Raw genomic sequence first — 27,518 nt, forward strand, 5'->3', positions numbered from 1 at the left:
AAGTAATATCGCTCAGAAACATTTGCGTTTCCATGTAACTAACATCATTACGGTAGCGGCACTGAAGGCCGGCATGTGCGTTACTTCCGGGGGGCGTTCCTGGCCGAAAGAGGTAAACATCTGCGCGGTGTCACTCGTGTCAATGGAAAATTGAACGTTTTCCGTCGTCCACTTCTGGGAGTGCGTTCACTTGTATGCTATTCTGACGTTATGGATAATAAATGTATATTTTACCCTGTCATATATATCGTTGTCATTGCCTAAAATCACATGCGGAGCTATTAAAAAAACCCATTAGTCTACAAACACGGAAATACTAACCGGCTAACAAAACCGCAATGCGTCGTCACAGACCTGTTCCCCACAACGTTTAAGTTATTTATTTAGTTCAATATGCAAGTTTTTTGGCGTTACATTTGTCTAAATAAAATAGGATTATTATATCACGTCAACTGAAGATTTCGCCAACAAATCAGTAGCTATACAACCTTATTTCTAAGCGCGTTAAACTCTGACGCCGTAATCATGCCACAACAGCTTTTTTAGAACTACGTTCCTCTGAATGAAGTCACTTTTTCAAGGTCATGCGATGCTTTATCAACGGTTACGGACAAGTATGTCAGTAAAAACAAACCAAAAAAACATCTTATGCGGTTTGATAAACAATAAAAACAAAAAAACACAACCGCATGAAGGCGTTGAAAATTCGGCTTTTTAACACGGGCGTCCCCGGCGCTACCCCTCCGCTTTGCCCCACTTCCGGTTTCTCCCAGCCCTCAGTAGTGACGTCGGCGGAACGCGCCACGCCCCCTCCACCGTCCGAGCGGCAGGGGAATAACAAGCGTGTGCGTGTGTGCGTGCTGCGCGCGCGTGTGTGTGTGTGTGTGTCGCGGAGCGTCCACCCTGTGACAGACACAAGACACAACTGACAGGTGATTATAAAGCAGCGCCCCGCGTGTGTTGTTCGCCACCAGTGCATTCGTGGTATCAGTGTTTGGTTATGAAACAGGTTTCCGCGCAGTCTGCGCGTGCTGAGTTGTTGTTGTTGTTGTTGTTGTTGTTGTCTTTTGCGTCGGTCGGACATTTCCGACATATTTGTTATTTTATATATGAAATATATTCTGTACTTCGATGCTTTCCGTTACAAGGCGACGGCCACTGACGTTCATTATTCAGTGCCATCCCCCCTTCTGTCCGTCGGTCTCGGTGCGCCGGGGTCGCTGAAGTTTTATTTATAGACCGCCTGACATTAAGGACTGAATGTGTGACCTTGCCCCTCCCTCAGTAAGTTATCGACACGCCGCGCAAACTGCGCGAAGTTCCGCACGTGTTTTGCGCCGCGGAGCCGGGAGAACGCGGCCCGGCCTTATTTGGACCGTAATGTCAACTTGTGTGACACTTCCCGAAGGCTTGCACACGCCAGTGTAGCCTCGCCGTTCTTCCGTCGTCAAATCTTCCCCGAGGAAATGTGACATCAACTGGCCAAACTGTATTTAAATGACAGTGTGTGCGGCGGTACTGGCCGCGCTGCAAGTAACACAGAAGTGCTGCTACCTGGTGTTTGTGTTGTGGTTGTGTAAGCCGGTGTTGCAGTTACAACACCGCAGCCGCGGTTTTAACAAAGTTGTCCCCTTGGCCGACAGCGCAATGTTCCCTTTTTTCGAGAGAAAACCGCTGTATTCTGTATTGTTTTTGTGTTGTCAATTTTAAGTGATGTTCTCTTCAGTCGATGCTAAAATCCCTTAAGACAGGTGAAGATATAAGTCGTCTTGAGATCAATTCTGAAATATCTTACTTTCCACTGCATTTATTTATAAAGTGCTATTTATTTGACTAAAAGGGTTTTTCATAGAAACAACATCATCCGTTTTTAAGAGGAAGTCATTCAAGTCATCAGATCGATAGAGGGTAATGTATTTAAGGAGGACCAATGAATGGAAGATTATCTCTTTTTTTCTTGAGGTTTTTAGACATCGCCACTAGGGGAGGGGAGGGGGTGGGGTGGGTGATGACATTTTTCACTTCTGCTTAAGATCCAGAAAACTCATTTCCAAACATCCCCAAAATGCAAAAAAAAAAAAAAAAGGGCATGTCATTCGCCTTAATACCTCTGGACATGAACTTTAGCCCGGCGGTTCGTTCGCCGTGGTTTGTTTGGACAGAGCGGACCGATACACTCTCTGAGCAAAAGACATTTTGCAAACCCTCAGTCGTTATTGTGTGTGTTGAAGCTCGAACGCAGTACAGTAGAACCTCATTCATCCCAACCCCACGGGAATGACAGGTGTTCTGGAGACCCAAATGCTCGGTTGGCCGCAACGTCAATGAATATACATCAAAACTGTTTTCCTAAATCAGGCCGGGAGCTTAATGAAACAACCGTATGAAATAGGATCGACAAATAGGATCGTAGCCCCGGTAGTTTCTCCCAAATGTCTCCCTTTAGCCTGTAGTGTCGATAATGATTTGGTTGTATTATCCTACTGTCGTATGAGTAAAAAGCTACAAATGTCTGTCGATCTGTGCTTCTCTTGAAAGGAGGGGCTTTGTGTGTTTGGGTGCTTGTGTGTGTCAGAGAGAGAGAGAGGGCGTTTTGAAGAGACCTTTCGAGATGTTGCCCCAACACATGAAGCAGATCCGGGTTCTGCTGCTCAACGACAAGGAGAACCTCGAGAGGACTCTGTTCAGGCTAGAGCAAGGTAATAATTATTTAAACGTAAGGCTTATGAGCGACCCCTGTCCGGTCCTGTGCTCATGTGTTCCTGCTGGCGCTTGTAAAAATGCTCTGATGACCCAATATCAATGTAACATGATATAGTCGCATCAAGTTCCGGTTTTCCAACCGAAATGGTTTATGGTAATATTCACCATATGCTACGATTTGCAGTTCTTGTTAATAGACTAGAGAGGGTAAAATACCCGATAAAGGCTGCAGAGTACACTTCGAAACTGTCCACGAGGTATTTCATAGATCTGTAGTGCGTTTGCCGCTTTCCACCTCATAAACTGGCAGGATTCTCAAAACAGGTCATTTATTTCTATCATTGTTATCTTGACAAACTTAAAATGTCATCGTCTGTGTGAGTACTAAGTATCCCGAAGTAGCCAATTGGAAAAAGTGGTACATGAAATATTGGTGCCTTGATCCTTTAACCCTTTTTTATACATCAAACTAAAAACTAAAAACAAAAAACAAAGGTTTGTTCAGACGACACAACGACCGATCTGGAGATTGATCAGTTGGAAAGGAAAGACATGGGACATTAACGGGAGATTATTGATGTGACCGATACTGTTTCAATAAGGAAATAGTAATAGCAAGTAATCGGTCAGTAAGCCCTTGAGTTTGACCTCAAATTTGGCAGAGAATGGAATTAGAGTTGGAGCCGGTTGTGTCTGCTCCGAGTTTCTTTGTGGGGCTGGTGCCGGGTTCTGGTTGAGGGAGAAACAGAGAAGAGAGGAATTAGTGCCATTTGACATTTACTGCACGGAGCTCTGAACCTGAGAGGGATTAATGGGCTCTTATAAAGGATCCTAAATATAAACGTGCATGTCATGGACAAGAAGGAGGCAGTAAAACTGGCAATTCTTCTGATTGATCGCTAATGTTGTGACCGACCAAGTTTTTTAGCTGGTTAGTGGATGAAAAGTATATTTGTTTATTTTGTTTATGTTTTTATTTGCACTTTGTATCTTTTGAAACTTATATTTTAGAGTGAGTGCGGAATTTTCCGTTGTATGACAGTGGAAGGACACTGCTTTTCCTGAAAAAACGTTATGAATTGATAGCGATTGCTTTTCATTCTGTGGAAAGTAGTTCTGTTTCAGGCAGAAGTACTGAAAATCATCCTCGGATGTTTGTTTGATTATATGTTTATGGGTCATAGAGTGATTTAATAACATACAATATTAATATGTTTGTTTCTGTGGCAGTTTAAATAAAGTTTTGTTTTACCTAGGGAAAGTTTGCTTATATTTTCATTCATGTTTCCCAAATAGCCGTCGTGTGCGTGTTATTTAGAGAAAATCAGTTTTTACTATAAAAAAAAAAAAGGCGTGTACAAGTGAAGCCATACCTGTCAAAACATTAAATAATGAATCCATTATATTTTGTTGACATTCACACGACTCCACACTGTGTTTTTGGCGTGAGACATAAAGGAGCGTTCCTAAAACGTCTCTCCTCTCCAGGCTTTGAGCTCCAGTTCCGCCTGGGGTCCAGTCTCCAGGGCAGGAGGGTGACGGTTCACACCAACTACCCAGCCAGCGGGCAGAGGTTCCAGCGCGACGCCTTCCGGGTCCTGGAGTGGAATAACCCGACGGGAAGGGAGGACGACTCCGACAAGTTTTGCTTCCTGGACCTCAAGACAGCCGGGTCCTTCCAGTTCTACTTCGGACATGGGTGAGGCAGGCGGCACAATTCACTTTTCTAGGAATGGTTTTATTTTTTTTATTTCTGTGAATATAAAAGGTCCCTGCACAGTGCTTACTTGACCCAACTTCAACAGTGTCATTTTATGACAAAAAAACCTAATCTTTGTGTAAATTCTCAACAGTAAAAACAAAATAAAAAGTTAAAGATCAAGAAAAGCTAGACAGTAAAGTTAAAGTGACTAAGAAAATGGCTGAAATGGACTCCTATGAGGTTAAAAAGAGAATATAACAGTTTTAGAAATATTTACGAAATTATTTTTTTTACAAAAAATAGTAAAAGTACACACAGAAAATGTCCACATTTGGGGTTGTCAGTGAGAGTGAACTGAAGTAAAAGATATGAGATATAAAATTCAAATTTGTTGAATGTGCGAATATGTTTGGCAAATGCATTTGATTCTGATACTGTTTCCGACTCATCTTTGAATATGTCAGTATTTTCATTTTGATATGTCATTTTTCAGAGGTAGTGTATTATACCTGGGTCTTACCTATACTTGCTTTACAGTTATCAGGTTATTGTCGGTGGAGAAAAGATAGATTGACATAAAACGACACTTCGACAAATATGTAATATTATTTTATTCATTTCTTCGTAGGAACACAAACCGCTCCGGCGGTGGATACATTGTCGTCGACCCTGTACTCCGTGTGGGAGCAGACGACCATGTCCTCCCGTTGGACTGTATCACCATCCAAACCTACCTGTCCAAGTGTTTGGGACGCCTGGACGACTGGCCCGACCGGCTGAGGGTCGCCAAGGAGTCCGGTAAGGGAGCAGGGAGCAGGGAGCAGGGAGCAGGGAGCAGGGAGCAGGGAGCAGGGAGCAGGGAGCAGGGAGCAGGGAGCAGGGAGCAGGGAGCAGGGAGGAGGGAGGAGGGAGGAGGGAGGAGGGAGCACTGTAGGTCTAGATTGTCTGCTGCGTCCTGTTTGGGACCTGACAACAACTCGATTTAGACTTGACCCGGTCTTTCACAGTGTGGACTCAAGTTCAAGGCCAGTGGAGCCAAGAATTTGGAACCTTTTTCTATATCGAAGGAGGAAAATTAAATGGCCTATGAGTTTATTTTCTTTTCCTTTTTATTTTTTTTATAAGGCCAAAAGGTGTAGATACTGTAATTGTTGTCACTGAATTTCACTTGTACTGTTCTGGGCTCAGTCTTTACTCGAGAGTCAGCCCCATTGGTCTTGATTTGGACCTAGAATTGAAAAGTTTCCTTCTCCGTCTTGAATCGGCATTGGATTCGGTGTCCTCCACCCAAGAACTTGGTCTTGGCGGAAATAAGAAAACTCATTACCTTGTTTCCCAATTGCTCCTGTTCCCCTCATGGAGTCATTTAATGTGAGCGCTGCATTTCAATGCCAATGTATGTTTGAGTCATCATGTATTGATGAGAATCACCAGTGATTCTAGAAAAGCGGAGATAGTGTCTGAAAAAGTTTGGATTTTGAAATCAGCACCCAACATACGCTACTCACAAAAAGTAAGGGATATTCGGCTTTAGGGTGAAATTTCAGGATGAACATAAAATGCACTATAACCTTTACAGGTGAACTTAATTTGACCTTCTATAAACTTTTGAATGCACATGTCCAACTGTTCAATGTTTCCGTACTTTTTGCACAACTTGCTGCTCTCTAACAAGGAGATGAACGGCAAAATTCACAACAGGTGTTTGATCCATGAATGGACCAGTACATTTCCTGGTTCAATTAGAATTGGTATTTAAAGTCCTCTTCATCATGCTGTTCACATTTTGACATCATGAGACCAAGACGACACCTAACAACTGATCAACAGTACCTCGCATTTGCGAGGCTTCAAACAGGATGTTGTCAGAGGGAAGTGGCCACTGAGCTTAGAGTGTCATCAGCAGGTTCCAACAGAGATACAGAGACTGGAAGAGTCACAGAAAGGCATAGAAGTGGACGTCCTTTGGCCACATCCCACACTGATGAGCGCTTCATTGTGAACAGTGCTCTGTGGAACCGGATGATGATGCCACTCAACTCCAGGCACATTTAAGGGAGGTGAGAGGCACCAAGTGTCACGTCAGACCATTCAAAACCATTTACATCAGCGTGGTCTGCGTGCTAGACGACCTGCAAGGCTACCTGACCACACCCCCAGGCACAGGCATCATCGTCTTGCACGGGCCAGGGAGCATTTAGGCTGGAGGAGGGACCAATGGGCCTCAGTGCTGTTCTCTGATGAAAGTTGATTCACGTTGAGCAGAAATGATGGCCGCCAACGATGTTGGAGACGTCAAGGAGAGCGCTACGCATCAGCCACTGTTGTCACCAGACGAGCCTTTGGTGGTGGTGGTGTTACAGTGTGGGCAGGTGTGTCTAGTCAATACAGAACTGCCCTACACTTTGTGAATGGTACAGTGACAAGCCCACACTACCTGAATAACATCATTAATCCAGTCATTGTGCCCCTGCATGAACAACACAGGCCTCATTTCATCTTCATGGACGACAAGGCTCCAGCTCATGGAAGTGGCATCATTAGGGAACGGCTGCTGGAGACTGGGGCACCTCAAATGGAGTGGCCTGCACTTTCTCCAGACCTGAATCCCACAGAAAAACTATGGGATCAGCTGAGTTGCCGTGTAGAGGCTCGTAACTCTGTGCCCCAGAACCTCAATGACCTGAGGGCCGCCCTTCAAGAAGAGTGGGGGGCCAGGCCTCAGCAGACAATAAGTCGACTTGTGAACAGTATGAGACGTCGTTGTCAAGCTGTAATTGATGCTCAAGGGCACATGACAAGTTATTGAGACATTGACTTTTTTTGTTGTGGTAAACCCACCGCTATTGTTGGCTTTTGTTTCAATCAATTGTTTGAGATGAGGAAATCACCATTGCATGCTTCTGCTTAAATGCCCTACTTTCATGATATAATATCACTGTAGCATGAACTTTTTACATTTTCCATAAATTTCACCCGAAAGCCAAATATCCCTAACTTTTTGTGAGTAGTGTATGTTCTGAAATGTTCATCTTTTGGAAGTTTAAACAAACAAAAGCTCTGCACAATGACCGGGTCTTGGGAAGACTGTTCATCGAGTCAGAAGACTGACGCTCCTCTGCCAGAAACGTCACAATCGCAAAATAAATCCCTTTAATTGGGGCCTTGTTAGTACGCAGATCCTTTTGCGTTTGATCTAGCCGCCTATTTTTTGCTCCAGCACGCCGCAGTTCTGTCTGGGGTTACCAGGTGTACCCCCCACAGTCACCCGTCGTCTGAGCATGTGCAGATGTTCTCTCCTGAGCCCGTCCTCTTGTCTCCCTGCCAGGGTACAACATGGTGCACTTCACCCCCCTGCAGACCCTGGGGGAGTCCAGGTCTTGCTACTCGTTGGCCGACCAGCTGAGCTTGAACCCCGAGTTCAGCCCTAAGGGGCGGAGCTACAGCTGGAAGGATTTGGGGGCGCTGGTGGAGAGGATGAAGAAAGAATGGAACATGCTATGCATTACCGACGTGGTGTACAATCACACCGGTAAGTGAGTGTGTCCACATGCGGGCATCACTGATGTAGACCAAAAGTGTGTGTGTGTGTGTGTGTGTGTGTGTGTGTGTGTGTGTGTGTGTGTGTGTGTGTGTGTGTGTGTGTGTGTGTGTGTGTGTGTGTGTGTGTGTGTGTGTGTGTGTGTGTGTGTGTGTGTGTGTGTGTGGTACAATGCAGGCTCAGTGGTGATAGTCATCTGTGTGTGTTCTTCCTACACTGTGATCATGAAGATGTGCAGAGGTGTTTTTATCTTAAAGGAGAGCCCTTGAAATTCTGTGTTTCTGGTATTAAAAAAAGAAAATTGTTATCAAAGAGTATTGTTTCGGAACCGGTATTGAAATTGAATTATTAGTTATGGTACCAGAACTGAAAATGTTAATTGATAGCCCACACACACACACACACACACACACACACACACACACACACACACACACACACACACACACACACACACACACACACATTGTAAGCTGTGGGCTGTGTGTGAGAGGCCTGCTAAACAAGGAAGCAGCCTCAGCCGTCTCAGCGCTGTCTGCATGAATAAACAGGCCACTCCAGCCCGGTTGGCTTCGCGCCAGTGGACCAGGGCTGCCCGCTCTCAAGGGGAACAACAGGGAAACATAGAGGGCGAAGCAGAGAGTGATAGCAGTGCAACAGATGCTCAGTGAGAATTCTTGAGAAGACTGGTTGAGCAAAGAAACTTGGATTTCCAGGGTAGAAAACGCTTGGTTAATAACTGAGGATACTGTGTACCTGTACACCGATCAGCCACAACATCAAAAGCACTGAAAGGTGAAGTGAATAACATTGATCATTTGGTTCCAATGGCACCTGTCAAGGGGTGGGATATATTAGGCAGCAAGTAAACAGTCAGTCCTTGAAGTTGATGTGTTGAAGCAGCGTAAGGATCTGAGCCACTTTGACAAGGAGCACATTGTGATGCTGGACGACTGGGTCAGAGCATCTCCACAAGCACAGCTCTTGTGGCCTGTTCCCGCTCTGCAGTGGTTAGTACCTACCAAAAGTGGTCCAAGGAAGGACGACCGGTGAACCGGTAACAGGGTCATTGATGCACGTGGGGAGCGAAGTCTAGCCCGTCTGGTTCAATCCCACAGAAGAACTACTGTAGCACAAAGTGGTGAAAAAGTGAATGTTGCTATGATAGAAAGGTGTAGAACACACAGTGCATGGCAGCTTGCTGCGTATGGGAGCTCACAGTGTCCATGTTGACCCCTGTCCACCACCCAAAGCACCTACATGCACCTCAGCACCTACGTGAGCCTCAGAACTGGACCATGGAGCAATGGTAGAAGGTGGCCCAGTCTGATGAATCACCTTTTCTTCTACATCATGTGGATGGGTGGGGTTAGGGTCCGGTCCGATGGAGCATCTATGGGATGTGCTGGAACAACTATGGGATGTGCTGGAACAACAAGCCCGATCCATGGGGGCCCCACCTCACAACTTCCAGGACTTAAAGGATCTGCTGCTAACGTCTTGGTGCCAGATACCACAGAACACCTTCAGAGGTTGATTAACAAGTGCAAAAGGGTAAAAGCTGCAGAAACAAACTGATAGAATGTATTCAACCTCTGGGCGTCAGGTTGTCTTTACACCCTAAAATCAGGCTCAAGGGTTAAAATCTACATTAGAGCATTTTTTGCAGAATGATGTTTGGACACACTATTTGAAATCTGTAACAAACTGAAGCAGCTAGCTCACAAGGTTGTTGGGTTAAAGTTTATAAAACAGAACTTTTCTATTGAAGGAAAGGATTTAAAGTAATGTATATTAATGAGGGAATGATTATTATTGAAAAGCCCTGAGCTAGAGCTTTCACCCTCTATGTCTCCCCTTCTCTTCTTCCCCTCTCAAAAAGGTCAGACAGTCATGAACCTGATCTAAAGGTTAACGCCATTCTAGATACCGACTGACCTTCACCCGACCGGGTGACTCTACTCATGGCCTCGTTGACTGCTTTGGCTGGCTGGCTCGTCCTGTCGCCTAGGAATAGATCAAATTAAAAAATGTTATTATATTTACAGGAGCTGCAGCAAACGTGGTCCATCAAAATGACTGCATCCTCCACCAAAGCAAAAAGCTGATTTATGAACTTTAGACATCAAACCACAAGACCAAATTACGTTCTAGGCTGCATATTACTGTATTTGTGACTAAGGTGAAAGTCATGCTAAACACCTCCAACATTTTAGCCACTATACGTCATCATTTCTACAAACATGAGATGGTAAAAAAAAAAATCATTAGAAATTATTGTCTATTGGCTCCTATAAGATTCTTATGGATATTTCATATAAGTTCCTGTTGGATTTTCACAAGCATGTACTTTATGATCCTACAGCAATACTTTAAACAGTACTATAGGGCAGGCATTCCACAGAGACCACAACATACAATGGAATTTACTCTAGAATACTATAGTAATCCTATAAGAATTCTAAAGTGTTATTGTGAGGGAAGATACTTTGACCGATGGAAAACCAAGTGGCTTTTCAGGTCCTTTCCTCTCTTTCACCGCCCTCTCGCCCTATTCAGCCGCCAACAGCCTCTGGATAAAGCAGCATCCGGAATGTGGTTACAACCTGGTGAACTCCCCTCACCTGCGTCCGGCCTGGGTGCTGGACCGAGCGATCTGGCACCTGACCACCAGAGTGGCCGATGGTCGCTACGCCGCGAAAGGCCTGCCCGCGGATATAACCAACGAGACTCACCTGAACGTGAGTTCACACACGGCCTCCCCCCGTTACTGCATGGGGGGGTGGCAAATATGGCTTTCAAAACCAGGCTGTCCAATATGAGGTAAAAACCGACCCTAATATTTGAGACGGAGCGGACAGAGAAGCGTTGGGGTTTATACTCCCTCTGCACTGGAATGAAAGATCCCTCGCAACCGCCGGGACTGTAATCCTCACACGTCGCGGTGTGTTTGTTTGTTTTTTGTTTTTTTTTTGCAGGCCATCCGCAGCGTGCTGTGGCAGGACGTGTATCCTCAGATCAGATTGTGGGAGTTCTTCCAGGTCAACGTGAGCAACGCCGTGGAGCAGTTCAGAGTCCTGCTGAAGGAGGGTGAGGAGGGCTGCGCAGAGGCCCCAGAGCATTACTTTATAACCGTTGGAAAGAAATCCAACACAAATTAATATTGTGTGCGTGTGTGTGTGTGTGCGTGTGTGTGCGCGTGTGTGTGTGCGCGTGTGCATGCGCGTTCTCTCGTACATTTCTCTGTACATCTTAAGGCACTAAGCCAGACCGTAATAAGAGTGCGGGTAAAAAGGGCCTGAAGATCATCCAGGACACCAGCTACCGTCGCTATGGTAACACGGTGGACATGGATTCTGCCCTGGAGACTTTTGTCCCTCGAAGGTGAGACGTGCGGCCGTGTCATGACAGTGTTTATTTTTCGTTTTACTTTATTTAAAAAATACACAAATGTCCCCGTAAAAGATCATATCGTCGACTTAATTGAGATTTATCTCTGATGCACTAGAAATGTCTCTTTTCGCCTTGGTTTACTTTTAAAAACATAAAGTAACGTTCATTCAAAAGAAACACTTCTAAATAATGAAGTTATTTGGACATGACAGTTCGAGACTAGAGTGATAAATGTCCCGTGTTAGTGTGTGATTTATTTATTTTTTTCCCACTCTATCATTTGACGCCCCCAAAAACAACCGAAAGTACACAAAACAGACCATAACCGTAGTCCACGTCCCTCCAGCTCCTCCCCGCAGCACATCGAGGAGTGCTGCGATTCCCTGAAGCAGAGGCTGAATGAGATGAACGGAGAGCAGTACCACATCGTGCACCAGCATCAGGAGCAGGTAGCGCTGCGTGTGAAGCATAAGCGTGAAAAAGTCATCATCCCGTGCTGAATGATAAAACAGCGTTAGGGGAATAAGTGTATTGTCGGCAGCGCGGCATTCTACAGAAGGTGGGATTACGGCGACGCATTGGACTGTGGCAGCCATGAGAACACCATAACAGCACAAATCGGTTCCCAAATAACTACTGCTGTTAAACACATGAGCGACCCTTAGCCATTAGCCAAGAACTCAAGCAAAACTGCTTTTCCAGGCTACTTTCAGGTTGCTGTTTTTCTTCTTATTATTATTATTATTTTCTTAATATTAACACTTTTATTTTATAGTTTGTTTGTTTGTCTTATTTTAATTCGTGTTTGTTCGTGTCGCTATTCCACCCGCTGACCGTTTGCGACAACGTTGTCCCCCTTCCGTCCGCAGGCTGCCAACTGCATTGTGGGAAATGTCGTGTATGAGCGGCTGGCTGACCATGGCCCTAAACTGGGCCCCGTGAGCAGGAAGAACCCGCTGGTTACCAGGTAAGACAGACAGAGTCATGGATGGAGACAAGGTGCAGAGAGGATGGAGGCAGAGATGGAGGGCGGGAGCAGACTATTTTCAGACTTGGACTCCCCCAAAAAGAGGTCAAGACAACAGCGGCGTGGAAACATTTGTATGTCCTTCTTACCTGCAACGGGAAATATTACAATTTATTTCCCATTTTTATGTGCGGAAGAATCTTGTAATAGGATTTCAGTCCCCCCTAAAGTGGACCGTACCATCACGCTGAGCCGGTGTCCCCGGCAAAGAGAAGGAAAAAGGGAAAGGAAAAGGATGATGCATTGGCCGGGAATCGAACCCGGGCCTCCCGCGTGGCAGGCGAGAATTCTACCACTGAACCACCAATGCTTGATGGGAGGGAGGGTGTAGCTCTGGCATTAAGAGCGAACCGAAGCAGTCGCTTGTGTGTGTACATTATGGTCTGGCCAACATGACAACATGTTTTGCCTAATGCTGAGTGTGTTAAAATGCAGTTAAGCCGTACGGTGTATCAATGTCGGATTCATTTCACAACAGCAAACTATACGACCCCTGTTTGGGACCAAAAGCACCTTTGGTTGGATGAACACAAAGCCAAACGAAGAGAGTAAAGAGTGTTTTTCTGCTGTCGGTCAAGTCACCGTCAGAGGAGTTGAGGGAGTTATTCCTCCATTAGCTTTGCGCAGCAGATTGTGATAAAGAGAGAGGAAAAAAAAAAAAGAGACATTTAGAAATGACTGTGAGATCTGACCCTCGGGAGGGAAACCGCGACTCTCCAGGGGAACCCGCTCCGGAGAAACCCCCGACTCACCGGTGTGGCCGTCGGTGGGGTTTTTTTTTTTTTTTTGTTCCGTCCGTCGCAGGTACTTCACCTTCACGTGCGAGGAGATGACCCTGGAGCAGGAGATGCAGATGTTGGACCGCCCCGAGAAGATGCGCCACTTCCTGGCGCACAACGGCTGGGTGATGGCCGACGACCCGCTGCGCAACTTTGCCGAACCCGGTGAGTAAAAAGTCCGGACGCGTCCACGCGGGCTTGGCAGTCGAGTCCGAAGGGTTGTGACCTCACGCCCCCGACCCCCCCCCCCCCACCCCCGCCACCCCACCCTCTTTGTGTGCAGGCTCCAACGTGTACTTGAGGCGGGAGCTCATCTGCTGGGGGGACAGCGTGAAACTCCGCTACGGCGACGGGCCCCAGGACTGCCCCTACCTGTGGGCCCACATGCAGAAATACACGGAGATCACGGCCAAGCACTTCCACGGGATCAGGCTGGACAACTGCCACTCGACCCCTCTACACGTGGCCGAGGTACGTCCGCGTCGCAGAATGATCCCGCGGGCGTCGCCCGGCGGAGTAATATCTGGTGCCGGAACAGGCTGTGTTGTAAATGCAGGGCACGTGTATTGGTGCGGCACGTTTCGTGCACGCGGGCAATTCAGTGGCTGAAGTGACTGATGTACGGTCTCTCCGCTGCTCCCCCTGTGGTCTGCGCCGGCGACGCCGGGCTGCGCGTCCAGGCCATGCTCGACGCTGCCAGGGCGGCCAGGCCCAACTTGTATGTGATAGCCGAGCTGTTCACGGGCAGCGAGCTAATTGACAACGTGTTCGTTAACCGACTGGGAATCACCAGCCTTATACGAGGTACATGCACGTCGGGAAGCGTGCACAGATAACGAGTGAACTAAAGTCCTGTTTTCTTTTTTCTCCCCCCTCATCCCCATCACTGCATTTTGCCTCCCTGCACCCAAACGCCGCCTCTCTCTCTCTCTCTCTCTGTCTCTCTCTCTCCGTCTCTCTCTCTCTCTCTCTCTCTCTCTCTCTCTGTGACCGCACGTTGTGGTTTGGGGTGTCGCTCATCCCCTGCTTTCTCTCCCTCTTCTTCTTTTCTTCTTCTTCTTCTTCTTCCCTCTGTCATGCCCTTCTTCACTCTCATCCCCTACACTTTTTATTTTCCACTTCTACCTCACCCTGATCGCCCGTCTATCTACCTGTCGCTCTCCTCTGCTCTTCTTTATGCCTTCCGCTGTCCCTCTATGTTTCGCCGCCTCTCCTCTGATTGGCTGCGCTGTGACGGGGGGGCGGGGTCTTGCTGTGTTGCTGTGCTGTGATTGGCCAGTTCATGCTGGACGTGGCCAGGAGCGTGTGTCCTAACCTGTATGTGGTGGCTGAGCTGTTTACCGGCAGCGAGGAACTGGACAACGTCTTTGTTACCAAGCTAGGCATAACGTCCTTAATACGAGGTATATGGTCAAATGCTTTATGAACTGTGGACACACACACACACACTCATATATAAATATAGATATACACGTACAAAGACAACGTACAAACAGACACACACAACTCAACTTCATCCAGCTCCTTCTCCTCCAACCCCTGCGTAGAGGCCATGTCGGCTGGCGACAGCCACGAAGAGGGACGGCTGGTGTACCGCTACGGCGGGGAGCCCGTGGGGGCCTTCGTTCAGCCCAGCCTGCGGCCCCTGGTGCCCTCCATCGCCCACGCCATGTTCCTGGACATAACCCACGACAACGAGTGTCCCATACAGGTGAGGCGTTCGCACGCTCCGGCGGCGATAAAAAGCATCTGGAATTTCACACGTCTCGACACGTCGGTGGCTTCCGCTTGGTCAATTCAAAATCACATAATATTCTAATTATAATCCAATTATAACCTTTCAAACATGTTCCAGCTGCGCTCGGCGTTGGACTCTCTGCCCAGTTCCGCTGTTGTCTCCATGGCCTGCTGTGCTACCGGCTCCACCAGGGGATATGATGAGCTGGTGCCTCACCAGGTAAAGGATGAGTCACACACACGTCCAAACAGGTACCAAATAAAATCAGAATCCCATCACACTTCTATGATTATATACCGTGTGCACAATGTAGTAATACAAGTTATAGTAACACACACATGCACAAACAAATACTTACAGTACCAATGCACATCCTTGAAGAGCCTAGAGAAAGGTGGCAGGAATATAACCATCACAATTGCGCATTATAGACAAATTGTGTGTTGAAAATAGTTTCAATAGCATTGACAGTTTCCATATGAATGGCAATTACGGAAGTCAAATGTATAATTGCCGCATATTATATAGTTAAAAAATTCTAAGCGTGTTTTCCCTCATATTTGCACCCTGGTGTGGTGCCTACATTGACCAAGCATGTGCTCTGCATCTCCGTGTGTCCTCCGTGCGTCCGTGCAGATCTCCGTGGTGAAGGAGGAGCGTCTGTACGCGAGGTGGAGCCCCGCCGCGGCCTCTAGCGCCGCGGGGGAGGCCTGCACCCAGACGGGCATCATCGCTGGGAAGCTCGCTCTGAACCATCTGCACCAAGAACTGGCTGAACACGGTTTCATACAGGTTGAAGCGGAATAGCGTCAATTTTAATGCGAAACTATTAATTCCTGACGTTTCCAGACTTCAAACAGCAGAGAAACTCATCCTTCGTTTCAAATGTCATTTCATTCAACCTCAAATTACACCAGTGATCACTGCTTTTCAACACGTCGATCGCTGCTGACGTTTGGAAACTTCATACAAGGGAGGAACTAAAATTCATGCTGTTTAGGATAATTTTATGTTAATTTTCCATTGTTAAAATTTTTACATGACAAAATTGTTACATTTTTAAAACTTTTTTTTTCTTATTTATGTGTTGTTGTGTTATTGTAGGCAGCATAATTGTTATTTTGGGACATAGCCTGTATAAACAGCCGATTGTTGGATACCATCCATACTGACCACTATACTGACGAGGAGTCCAGCACCACGTTTTAAGTGCTTGTCTATAAACCTTATTTTCAGCTTTAACCACCAGCAGACAAGTTGGACGTTTTTGGGTTTTTTTTACGAAAAAAAAAGTAGTATTGGTTGTATCAAAGAACCTGGAGGCTTAACCAAAACAATAATTTAACTATGATTATTAAATATTTAATTATGAAATTAAATATGACCAGTTTTAGTGTCGAAGTTATAATGACAGAACAGTTTTAGGGCCACTCTAATAATAATAATAATAATAATAATAATAATAATAATAATAATAATACCACCCCTATGTTTCAGTTTCCACCACCACGTCTTTGCTCCCGGTCGGACTCGATTCCCTTCCCTCCGCTGACGGAGCCGGGACAGAGCCCCCCTCCCTGGGCTGGGGAGCCGGTTACCCGGACCTTTTATTTTATTTTTTTTGTGTTGCCATAATCCTCTTCCGTCCCAAACCAAACCAATGTCCTTCGGAATTCCTTTTTAGAGTACCCCTGGGGTTCCCAAACAGGGGTCCGCTTCCCCCTAGTGGCCCTTGAAGGAATTATAGGGGCCCCGCAGCAAAATGGTTGACGTTTTAATGTTCTTTTAACAAAATATATTGAATCAATTCGGCTAATGATGGTGACTTTTTATTCTGGGATTTGCAAGTTTGCCATTTTCGAAGGAAGTCCAGGACAGTAGTCTCATTGTCATTTTTTTGCAAGGATCTTTCAGGCAAGGCCACCAAAATGCTGGTATTGAATGTAATATGTGCTATACAATAAATGTTATATATTTAAACTACAGTAGTAGTTTAAAGTAGATAATGTAAATAGGTCTACTGTAACACTGCACTACAGTAGATAATGCAAATAAGAGAATAAAGAATACAAAAAAATTCACATAATTTATTCAACTTAACAATATATTTGTAACTGAAAAAGTGATGATTATTACAAATATGTGAAGTTATAGGCTATAGACTTAAAATAAAAAAGAAGTGAGTCTATTTTTTTTATTTTATTTAATTTTTTTTAATGCACAGATGTTTTCCAGTAGTTTCTGCAAACCTCAGCCAGGAACCTTAGCAAGGAGTCTACAGTGTACGGGACACAGCTGTGGGTGGACTCCTCTGACTTCACTAAGGAATGTTTAATTCACCTGTGAAAGTCTAACAATCTCTTCTATTTGTTTCGTTTTATTATTCGGCAGCAGGAGCCCATTAAATATCCAAAATGGTTAAAAAATAAAAAATCTATTCATGGATGTTGAAACAGGCAGAAGCTGAGATGGCTGATCCTGTTGCATCACTTCCTGTTCCTGTCCAGGTGTACGTGGATCAGGTGGACGCCGACATCGTGGCGGTGACGCGTCACTCTCCCAGCACGCACCAGTCTGTGGTGGCGGTGTGTCGCACGGCCTTCTGGAACCCCAAGACGCACCAGTACCCCAGCAACGTGCCGCCCATGTTCATACCAGGCAGGAGAAACATCCATCAGTCCGTCCGTCCATATATCCATCCATCCATATATACGTCCGTCCATCCATCCATCCGTCCATATATCGGCCGTCCGTCCATCCATCCATTCATCCATCCATCCACCCGTCCGTCCGTCCTCTTTACACACGTTCATGGAAGGACAAAAACATGTTTTGAGATTGAGATTCCTGCTTCGAATTTTTCAAATTTGATGAACTTCAGGGTTAGTGTAAGTAGTGGTTTGAACTAGTGAGATTTATTACAGCGTAGTTTGCGCCATAGATTTCGTCAGGATTTACATGGAGTTATCACTTTAACATTGAATTTGATTAAAGCGGGAATTATCAGGGGTTGAGCCCGCAGAGCTGGAACCCTATTGTATTGTTCATATTGTTATTATTATTATTATTATTCTCCTTGGCAGTTTTCGGGCTAAAAGTGTCTGAAACACTACAACCGCTGGACCCACGGACACGGTTGACGTCTCGTTAGAACCAGGACGCCTCAGACATCTCCTAGTTCAAGTTTGATCCATATCGATCAGCATTCAGAGCAGGAAAAAAACCCATGAAATCTGACCGGAAGTAGCGTAACGTTCGAGCATCGCCCGCACCCCATCGTTCTCAAACTTCTGGTCGGGTGGTGGAGTGAGTTGAGTTTGTGGAGTGGGACGCCTTGTTACATCATAATCCAATTCGTTATATATGTGCAGGTTGTGGCTCCGAACGTCCATTCGCACGGTATGAGCTGCGTAGGGTGGACTCCATCGCTCTGTAGCTGTTACAAACTGTGCGTGTGTAGGTGCCTGTTTATGGTCTTACCTGCTTGATGTGGGCGGGGCTTTTCCATTGATATTTGATCTTTTTTGGTCTTTTTGTAAATATAGGCATTCTGTTCGCATCTAACCCCGTGATAGATGCGGCGCCGTGTCCCTCCTTACTTTGCGGGATTCGAGGAAGATGTAACATATAAACTGTGCGAGTTCATGATGCGTTTCACCTACTCAGAACACGCTGGAAAACTGGGGCCTGGAAAACTATAGATAATCACAGAAAGTCGTCACCACGTCATGACGTCACTCATTACATTACGTCATCGTTGCCCCACATGGCATCACGGGGAGTTATACCAATAACAAGCTGATTTACCGCCAAACAAGCAGACGCCACTTTTTGTAGCTTGTGCTGCGTTTAACAGAACTAGGAAAATTGTAATACGTACCTAAAACAACTAAACTGATGACTAAACGACTAAACTGACTAAACTTATTATTATTATCATTATCATTATTATTACTATTATTATGATTATTATTATTAATATTATTATCTGACTGTCTCTCCAGGGAAGATCGAGGAAGTGGTTTTGGAGGTGAGGACTGTGGAACGGGGTGCTGGGAGCTACAAGAAAGACGACAGTTATATCAACGGCATGCCAGAGTACACTGTGGAAATACAAGAGCATATACCAGTAAATATTATACTCACTATATATCCTTTTCATTGTCTCCTTGTATATTTTTTTGTTTATTTTTTTTCTCATGTATTGTGACAATTACATCATTATAATAAGGAAAGCCCGAGAGTTGTCAACAGTAATGCCCATGATACAGTTCCTGCTGTTTGTAAGAGTAATAAATGGAGTTAACCGTCACTTAAGTATCAAAAGGGGAGTAATAAAGGTGTGATAAAGCTGATGTGTGTGTGATCTGCAGTTGGAGGAGAGCTCCTTGGTGAAGCAGGCGGGAGTCACCTCCAAAGGTCGATCTGAGTTTGTCCAGGAAATCACCTTCCAGAAACTGACACCGGGCAGCGTCATCGCCTTCAGGTAGCACACACACACACACACACACACACACACACACACACACACACACACACACACACACACACACACACACACACATCAAGTCAAGGTCAAGTGTGACATCACAAGGTGTAAACACACTTAACAACAAAGATGAAAATGAAACATCCCACAGAAATCATAGAAATAATGAGGACATCAGACATCACAGACGAGAGTAAATCAGCCTTTTTGTCGACACAGCCAGGCTTATTAAAGGATAATGTCTATGTAACCTCTCTCTCTCTCCCCCTCACCCTCTTCCTCCCTCCCTCCCTCCCTGCCTCTCAGGGTGAGTTTGGACCCTCAGGCTCAGCAGCTGGTTGGGGTTCTGAGGTATTATCTGACTCAGTTCAGCCCCAAGTACCGAAAAGGCAGCATCACGGACACAAACACACCGCCAGCGCTGCAGAAACCTCTAGCGCAGTGAGTACACACACACACACACACACACACACACACACACACATTCTTTAAAGCTTATCTATGTCTTACCACTTACCGCTGATGCTGGGGATCGAGAAATCTCCTGGTAATTTCCTGGTAATCAAACCTCCAATCAAACCCGTTTTTTTTTTTTTTTTAATGAACTCCCAAATACCTCATTAACATTATCTACATGTACCTACATCACACACAGTGCCACAGCAATCATAATAAACAAACCTCTCATAGCATGTTTTGTTGCCAAAAATTGTGTGTGTGTGTGTGTGTGTGTGTGTGTGTGTGTGTGTGTGTGTGTGTGTGTGTGTGTGTGTGTGTGTGTGTGTGTGTGTGTGTGTGTGTGTGTGTGTGTGTGTGTGTGTGTGTGTGTGTCCGGCCACAGTATAATGTCCAAGCTGACCTTAGCGGACCTGAACATCCTCCTGTTTCGCTGCGACTCTGAGGAACAAGAAGATGGCGGAGGCTGCTACAGCATCCCTGGATGGGAGACCCTCAAATACGCCGGACTGCAAGGTCTCACACCCAGAGTTTAGGCCCCAAACCCGCGTCTCCAAATGACGAGAACGAATTTATACTTTCTTTGCTTCCGATGGGTGAGAGTTCCTTCCGGCGTTGTTTTGGCTTGTATCTCCATAGGCCTGATTTCCGTGCTGGCCGACGTGCGTCCCAACAACGACCTGGGACACCCGCTCTGTGGCAACCTCCGACAGGGAGACTGGCTGATAGACTACGTCTCCAACAGGCTGATACACCGGGAAGGACCGCTGGCCCAGGTAATGTGTTGACGTGGCAACCCCTGCTGTCAGATCACCAATGCACCGCCGCTCAGAGGTTCTCACCTCTTGGTCCGCCGGAGGACAGCTCATAATTTCAGTACATATTCAATGTCATCGCTGTCTCTCAGCGTTCACTTCTTGAGCGCGAACACTGCACGTTGATCAGGAAATGGATTTGTCCGTCACCAGTCTGGCGCTGTGTGTCTCTCGGCAGGTGGGTCAGTGGTTGGCAGCCATGTTTGACTACCTGAAACACATCCCACGGTACCTCATCCCCTGCTACTTTGACGCCATCTTGGTGGGGACTTACACCACGGCTCTGGATGCGACATATAAACTCATGTCAAGGTAGGAGTGTGTAACAGGGATGTCTTTACATATGAATTTATCATGAAAACTTACGTCCCTCAACCCTGCTTTAAATATGTAGTTCATCAGTTCGATTTGTTTGCTATTTAGACTTTAAGGCTTCCCTTTTTAAATGTATTTTCCTTTTTCACGTGTCACGAGGGGGCGCTGCAGATTTTTGACTGCAGGTTGCGCTGGATCGTCTGTTAGAGTTTACGGTGAGACGCTGGTACTTAATCGCGCCACAATTCCCGGCGCTTTTTTTTTTTTTTTTTTTTTTCTTCTTCTAGTTTCATCCAAAACGGTTCCAGCTTTGTGTGCCTCTTGGCGCTGGGTTCGGTGCAGATGTGCGGCGTCGGCCGCTTCCCCGCGCTCCCTCCGGTCTCCTTGGACATGGACGACGTTCCGTACCGCCTGAGTCCCGTCAGCGGTCAGAAGGAGCAGTGCTGCGTCTCGCTGTCTGCAGGTAGCCTCGCAGCGCCGTACCACCCGCACTTCATTTGGTTAGGCTTTACGTGTTCGCACGTTGCAGGAATTATTATTATTATTTTTTTACATTTTACCGTCACAATGCCAACGCAGAATTTTTTGTTTTTGTCAGTGTCAGCATAGAAAGATATGAACAGATAAATCTAACAGACGTTGACCACTGAACTCTTCCGTCCAGGTCTTCCTCATTTCTCAGCGGGTATTTTCCGCTGTTGGGGCAGAGACACCTTCATCGCTCTGAGAGGCCTGATGCTGCTGACTGGAAGATACACTGAGGCTCGGTGTGTGTGTGTGTGTGTGTGTGTGTGTGTATGTGTGTGTGTGTGTGTGTGTGTGTGTGTGTGTATGTATGTGTGTGTATGTGTATGTGTATGTGTACGTGTACGTGTATGTGTGTGTGTGTGTGTGTGTCTCTCTGGTGTCATAATATCTACCGTCTGATTCCGTCCCGTCCTGTTCCCCCGCAGTAACATCATCCTGGCCTTTGCGGGGACCTTGCGCCACGGTTTGATCCCCAACCTGCTGGGGGAGGGACGCTGCGCCAGGTACAACTGCCGCGACGCCGTGTGGTGGTGGCTGCAGTGCATCCAGGTAAGACGGTGAAAATGTTGACAATGAAGAGTTTTACCATCGGACAATTACAGTTTGCCACCTATGACTCTGGCAAATGGAGGGTCTGAGAGTGTGGTTGGGGCCGTGGTAGAATCTCACCCTGTCGGCGGTTTAAACACCGGGATATTCAGGAGCGGATTCGTAGGGATTCCTCCTTGTATGTGTTGTATCATGATGTGTATCATGTGTTCTACTTTTCCTCTCAGGACTACGTTACCCATGTGCCTCAGGGGCTGGAGATCTTGCGTTGCCCCGTCACGCGCATGTACCCCACCGACGACTCAGAACCCTGCAAACCTGGAGAGGTGGTAGGTTACACACACACACACACACACACACACACACACACACACACACAAACCCATAAATACCCATAGATACAAATACAACCATTTAAAATAGTGTGTGTTTGTGTTTGTGTGTATGTGTATGTGTGTGTGTGTGTGTTTGTGTGTGTGTGTGTCCGTCCAGGAGCAGCATCTGTATGATGTCATCCAGGAGGCCCTGCAGCGCCACCTCGCCGGAATCTCCTTCAGGGAGAGAAACGCGGGAGCCAAGATCGACATGAACATGAGAGACGAAGGTAGAGCGACAGATGCCAGCGATCCCTCTGCTGCGTCCGTAGAACTTCCAGATCCAGTTCCAGATCTGTGGAGGGAGGTTCACCCGGTGGAGGGGCCGCGCGCGGGGGGGGGGGGGGGGGGGGGTTAAGTTTTTATCGAAAAAATAAAATGACTGTGGTTTACACCCTTTGAAAATAAATGTGGAAATACAGTAGGTTCAGCGGGAGGAGGAATGTTTGTCGGCTTCAATCCTCACCTTTGAACCCTGACTCTGACCTCTCTCCCAGGTTTCAACGTGTCCGCCATGGTTGACCCGGAGACGGGTTTCGTAACCGGGGGAAACCGATTCAACTGTGGGACCTGGATGGACAAGATGGGGGAGAGCGACAGAGCTCGAAACAAGGGCATGCCGGCAACGCCGAGGTGGGGGGGCATGAGGATCATTTGGTGTGGTCATTTGTTCCTTTGCTACTCAACCCGACTCGAATAACAAACTTTATTCTCTCTCTCTCTCTCTCTCTCTCTCTCTCTCTCTTTCTCTCTCTCTCTCTCTCTCCCTCTCTCTCTCTCTCTCTCTCCCTCCTCCTCCATTCAGAGATGGAGCGGCAGTAGAAATAGTTGGCCTCAGCAAGTCGACCGTTCGCTGGGTGGTGGAGCTCCATAAAAAAGGACTGTTCCCTTACAGCGGAGCCAAAATACACAGAGATGGTGTGAATGCACGCACAAACACCAGCACACACATAAGAACACAGGGAGAAAGACAGTAGGCCAGTCAGAGAAAGCTCATAGTTCACCGTCGGAGATGTTGAATGGGTTTCTGTGAATGAGGTGTCATGTATATTTTAAATTGGTTCTCCAGGTAAGGAGGTGTCCATCTCCTACGCCCAGTGGAACAGCCAGATGCAGCAGTCCTTCGAGGCAGGCTTCTGGGTGTCCGGGGACCCCGAAGACCCCAAGGAGAAGCACCCCGACCTGGTGCACAAGAAGGGCATCTACAAGGACAGCTACGGGGCCTCCAGCCCCTGGTGCGACTACCAGCTCAGACCCAACTTCACCATTGCCATGGTGGTGGTAGGTAGACCGAGACATCGGCTCACGTGCAAGTTACATCTCGACCCGATGGATCGATTTTATCGGTCAACAAATCGGTCACCCGGGCCGCCCTGTCGCTGTACACAAGGGCCAACTTAACCGTGTTGTTTTTCAGGCTCCTGAGCTGTTCACACCGGAGAGAGCGTGGAAGGCTCTGGAAGTCGCACAGACGAAACTACTGGGACCACTGGGGATGAAAACCCTCGACCCTGAGTAAAACATGTTAACATACGCACGCACATCAGCTACTTTTCAAATGGTACAAGTATTTCCGATTTATTTCGCAAAATGTTGTCTCTTTTGCCACAGTGACATGGTGTACTCCGGCGTCTATGATAACGCTCTTGACAACGACAATTACAACTTGGCCAGAGGCTTCAACTACCACCAGGGACCGGTGAGTCAAACAGCGCCTCTGCTGGTGGGGAGAGGGAGTGCAGTTGAATGGAACTGCCCCGTTTTAAAGAGGCCAGTTTGTTGTTGCCACATCTAGTGTAAAGGTATTAGCCACCCTAATGTATGTAGATCCCCATGAACTATTATATATATACATGTTATGGTGGTTTATTATGGAGGACCACATTACTCTAAATTATTAAACCAATAACTAATCAAACAAATCAATAACGAAATGTACCATTTTCTTTTGAAATATTCCATGAAAATGTGTGTGTGTGTGTGTGTGTGTGTGTGTGTGTCTGTGTGTCTGTGTGTCTGTGTGTGTGCGTGTGCATGCGCCCAATTGCAGGAGTGGTTGTGGCCCGTGGGCTACTTCCTACGTGCTAAGCTCTACTTTGCCAAGAAGCTGGGTGAGGAGACCTACACCCAAACCGTCACCCTGGTCAAAAATGTCCTCTCCAAACACTACACCCACCTCGAGAGGTAGGTCCATGTCCATCTTTGCTGACTCTGAAGAGATTCTTTATCATCTCAGTTAAAGATGAAACGCCAGGCGCCACTCTTTATTTGTTGACTCATGAACCCTTGCAAATCGCCCGAGCGCTGTCAGCGTGTGTTTGATGTCCCTGGAAAAAAAACCTTTCATGTTCTTCCTTTGCTCAATACATGTCTGTGCTTTTGGAGACCCAGATAGTTATTGTCTGCTTGTCTTACCATAAAGCTTTCAGCAGACCTTTTTAACATAACCTTTTAAAGTAATTGGCCGCTACACGACCTCGCTGCTCGACCATGGCAACCCATTTGTTGATATTTTTAATATGTGAATTCCTCGCTTGCTGTGCGGCGTTAGTATTTCCTGCAACTGTAATATCTCGTCGGGCGATTTTCAACCCGTGGGCCTCGTCCCCCGAGTGGTCCCCGACAGTACTGCAAGCCGGCCCACTGACAGGAATTGATACCGATAAGAATCCGTGAAGGGTCTCACTGTATCATGTCATATTATGATGCTCATTTTAAATTGGTGAGGCCAATCCCAACACTAACAGCAATTAAAGGTTATATTTTTATGCTCTCTTATGTGAGATTTAAAACAACCGCTTTCCCGCCTCCATTTCCCAGGTCTCAGTGGAAAGGTCTGCCCGAGCTGACCAATGAGAACGGCCAGTACTGCCCCTTCAGCTGTGAGACCCAGGCCTGGTCTCTGGCCACCGTGCTGGAGGTCCTCCACGACCTCTAGAGGGTTCTGTGACAACCCGCCCCCACGCCCTGTGTGACCTCTGACCTCCGACCATCCCGTCACCTGGCGTCACGGCGAGAGTTGACCCCTACCTACTCCCTGTCGTAGCTCCCGAGGGAGGAAGGAGCGTTCATCTCCTTTCGCCTTCGTCAAGGTCTTTTAGTCATCGGGTCAAACTCCCACGATGACCCTCCCCTCCGGCTCTCATGGCGGGACTGACATCACTTCCTGTGGATTGACGCTTTTATCGGGCGGTCTTCCTGATCAATGGGGATTTGAGTAGATCTGATAATTAATTGACCTTGCGGGCAAATTTGGTTTACCGGCAAGGGGTGAAACGTCTCCGAAAATGCCCAAACGTTTCGATGTGTACGCCCATTCCAGTCGTTTAGAGCATCTTGATTGATTAGAAAGTAAAAAAAACAAAACATCCTAGTTTTACCAAATTGGAAAATGAAACATTAAGATACGGGACTGGCTGTTTTAAAAATGACACAAACTGTTAAATCCGGCGAGACTTTCCACCCCTGCTCTTCCTGCGATACCTCTTGCTGTGGGTCCGTGCGTCATTTTGTTGTTGGTTTCCCTCCGCGTTCAATCCATCGCTTGTGTGTGTTTTACGCGCCAACCTGATGCTACACCGGGAGCCGCGGCGTAATTGCCGTAACCCGGCTCACCCACCTTCGGTTTGGCCGCGCAGATCCGCGATTGTGAACTGTGAATGCAAATGTCATATCGCCGTTTTTGTCACAGTGTTTACACGTTCGACTATCCCTCGGAGACTAATGTCCTGAATGCCTGCTAACGGTGAGCCCCCCCGGCACTGGAGCTGTGCACCCCCGCTAAAGACCTCATGACAACACAGTCGGTACGTTTTTCAGTGTCTCTCGAACCCAGCGCACTCACAGTGTTAACCATACCTCCGACCGTTTCCCCGATGAGAGTGACGAACCGGTCGGCCGCCTTTAACCGGCGAGGGAGAACCGCGCCACCGTCACGTCCGCCGGTGAACCTACATTGTCCCTGCATTGTACCAGCCGCTTTGCCGACACCCTGTGCCCTTATTCACACGGACCTAATGCCTTTTAGAACCTTACTCTGAGTTCCTCATAGATTATAAAAAATAAAAAAAATAATAAAAATGAAAATAAAAATAAAATAAAAAGTATTTTGTTCGGGAACGGCTCACATCCTCTGCGAGCTTTACAACAACCTGCTGAAACCGACCGGGCGTTCCAAACACAAACACGCAGGACGCGATGTGGGTCAAAGGTCGCCGACTGGCGTTTCCGCTTAATTTTTTTTTTTTTTTCTTTCTGAGCCATGGTTCTCTGAAGCACGCCGCGCCGCAGTCGGACCGACACCTCAGTCCCTGCCGTAGTCATCCGCCGGGGGGGGGGGGGGGGGGACGCTCCGTCTCAAACGTTTAATTGCTGGGCCGCTGGGTTCACGCCCCCTCTACCGACGCTGCCGAGTGCCGGGCGAGAATCTGCTTGGAGTCTGTTTTTGAGTGTCACTGGTCGCTATGGCGTCGCTAATCCAATTATATTACACGGCAAAGAAACTGAACCTCAGTCACCATGAGAGTGATGGAAAGTCCCGTTCTGTTGCTCCAGTTCAGTTGTGTGTGTGTGTGTGTGTGTGTGTGTGTGTGTGTGTGTGTGTGTGTGTGTGTGTGTGTGTGTGTGTGTGTGTGTGTGTGTGTGTGTGTGTGTGTGTGTGTGTGTGTGTGTGTGTGTGTGTGTGTGACGACCACCACCCCCTCACAGTGTTGATACTGTGATCTCCAGATAAGACGCGAGGATCACACCGCAGTTTGTTTTCCCCGCTTCGACCCCGACCCACATCGCTCGCAAGCCTTCCAACTTTGCCCCGATATCTTCGCGGAGCGTTCTGTCCGAGGCGGTCGACTCGAACCGAACGGTCCTCGGCCTTTTTGTTTTTCCCCCCTCTTTTTGCCGTGGCCAGGTTAGTTTAGGTTTTAGACTGAGCTGACAGTGCCGTGCTGCGGTTCTGTCCGGCGGCTCCCCGCTTCAACCCCGTTGGTCTTCCGTAGCTTTGAGAGGTTCCGGTGTCGAGCCCCGTGTTGTGACGGCTGAACGCTGCCGCTGATCTGTGTTGCTTGTATGTGCTGTCTGTTGCTGTTGAAAATAAACGGTGAACATTCTGAG

General features: G+C 47.1%; 1 protein-coding gene across 1 annotated transcript; it reads left to right on the forward strand.

The window, feature by feature from the left end:
• Window positions 1-816: 816 nt before the first annotated feature.
• Window positions 817-27,514, forward strand: LOC307238101 (glycogen debranching enzyme-like). Its single transcript, XM_080010957.1, has 35 exons — window positions 817-932; window positions 2,539-2,699; window positions 4,192-4,402; window positions 5,034-5,203; window positions 7,734-7,937; window positions 10,506-10,687; window positions 10,925-11,036; window positions 11,204-11,330; window positions 11,686-11,788; window positions 12,209-12,306; window positions 13,171-13,310; window positions 13,429-13,616; window positions 13,826-13,949; window positions 14,693-14,856; window positions 15,001-15,102; window positions 15,520-15,675; window positions 17,391-17,541; window positions 18,888-19,012; window positions 19,257-19,369; window positions 19,679-19,813; window positions 20,214-20,344; window positions 20,468-20,604; window positions 20,822-20,955; window positions 21,246-21,421; window positions 21,623-21,725; window positions 21,912-22,035; window positions 22,263-22,364; window positions 22,528-22,639; window positions 22,907-23,042; window positions 23,215-23,327; window positions 23,479-23,690; window positions 23,827-23,924; window positions 24,021-24,108; window positions 24,460-24,593; window positions 25,230-27,514. Exons 2-35 carry the CDS (start codon window positions 2,612-2,614, stop codon window positions 25,345-25,347), a joined length of 4,611 nt encoding a protein of 1,536 aa, XP_079867083.1. The 5' UTR covers window positions 817-932; window positions 2,539-2,611; the 3' UTR covers window positions 25,348-27,514.
• Window positions 27,515-27,518: the final 4 nt, after the last annotated feature.

Source organism: Zeus faber (assembly GCF_960531495.2).
Source record: "Zeus faber genome assembly, chromosome: 12".
Taxonomy (NCBI): domain Eukaryota; kingdom Metazoa; phylum Chordata; class Actinopteri; order Zeiformes; family Zeidae; genus Zeus; species Zeus faber.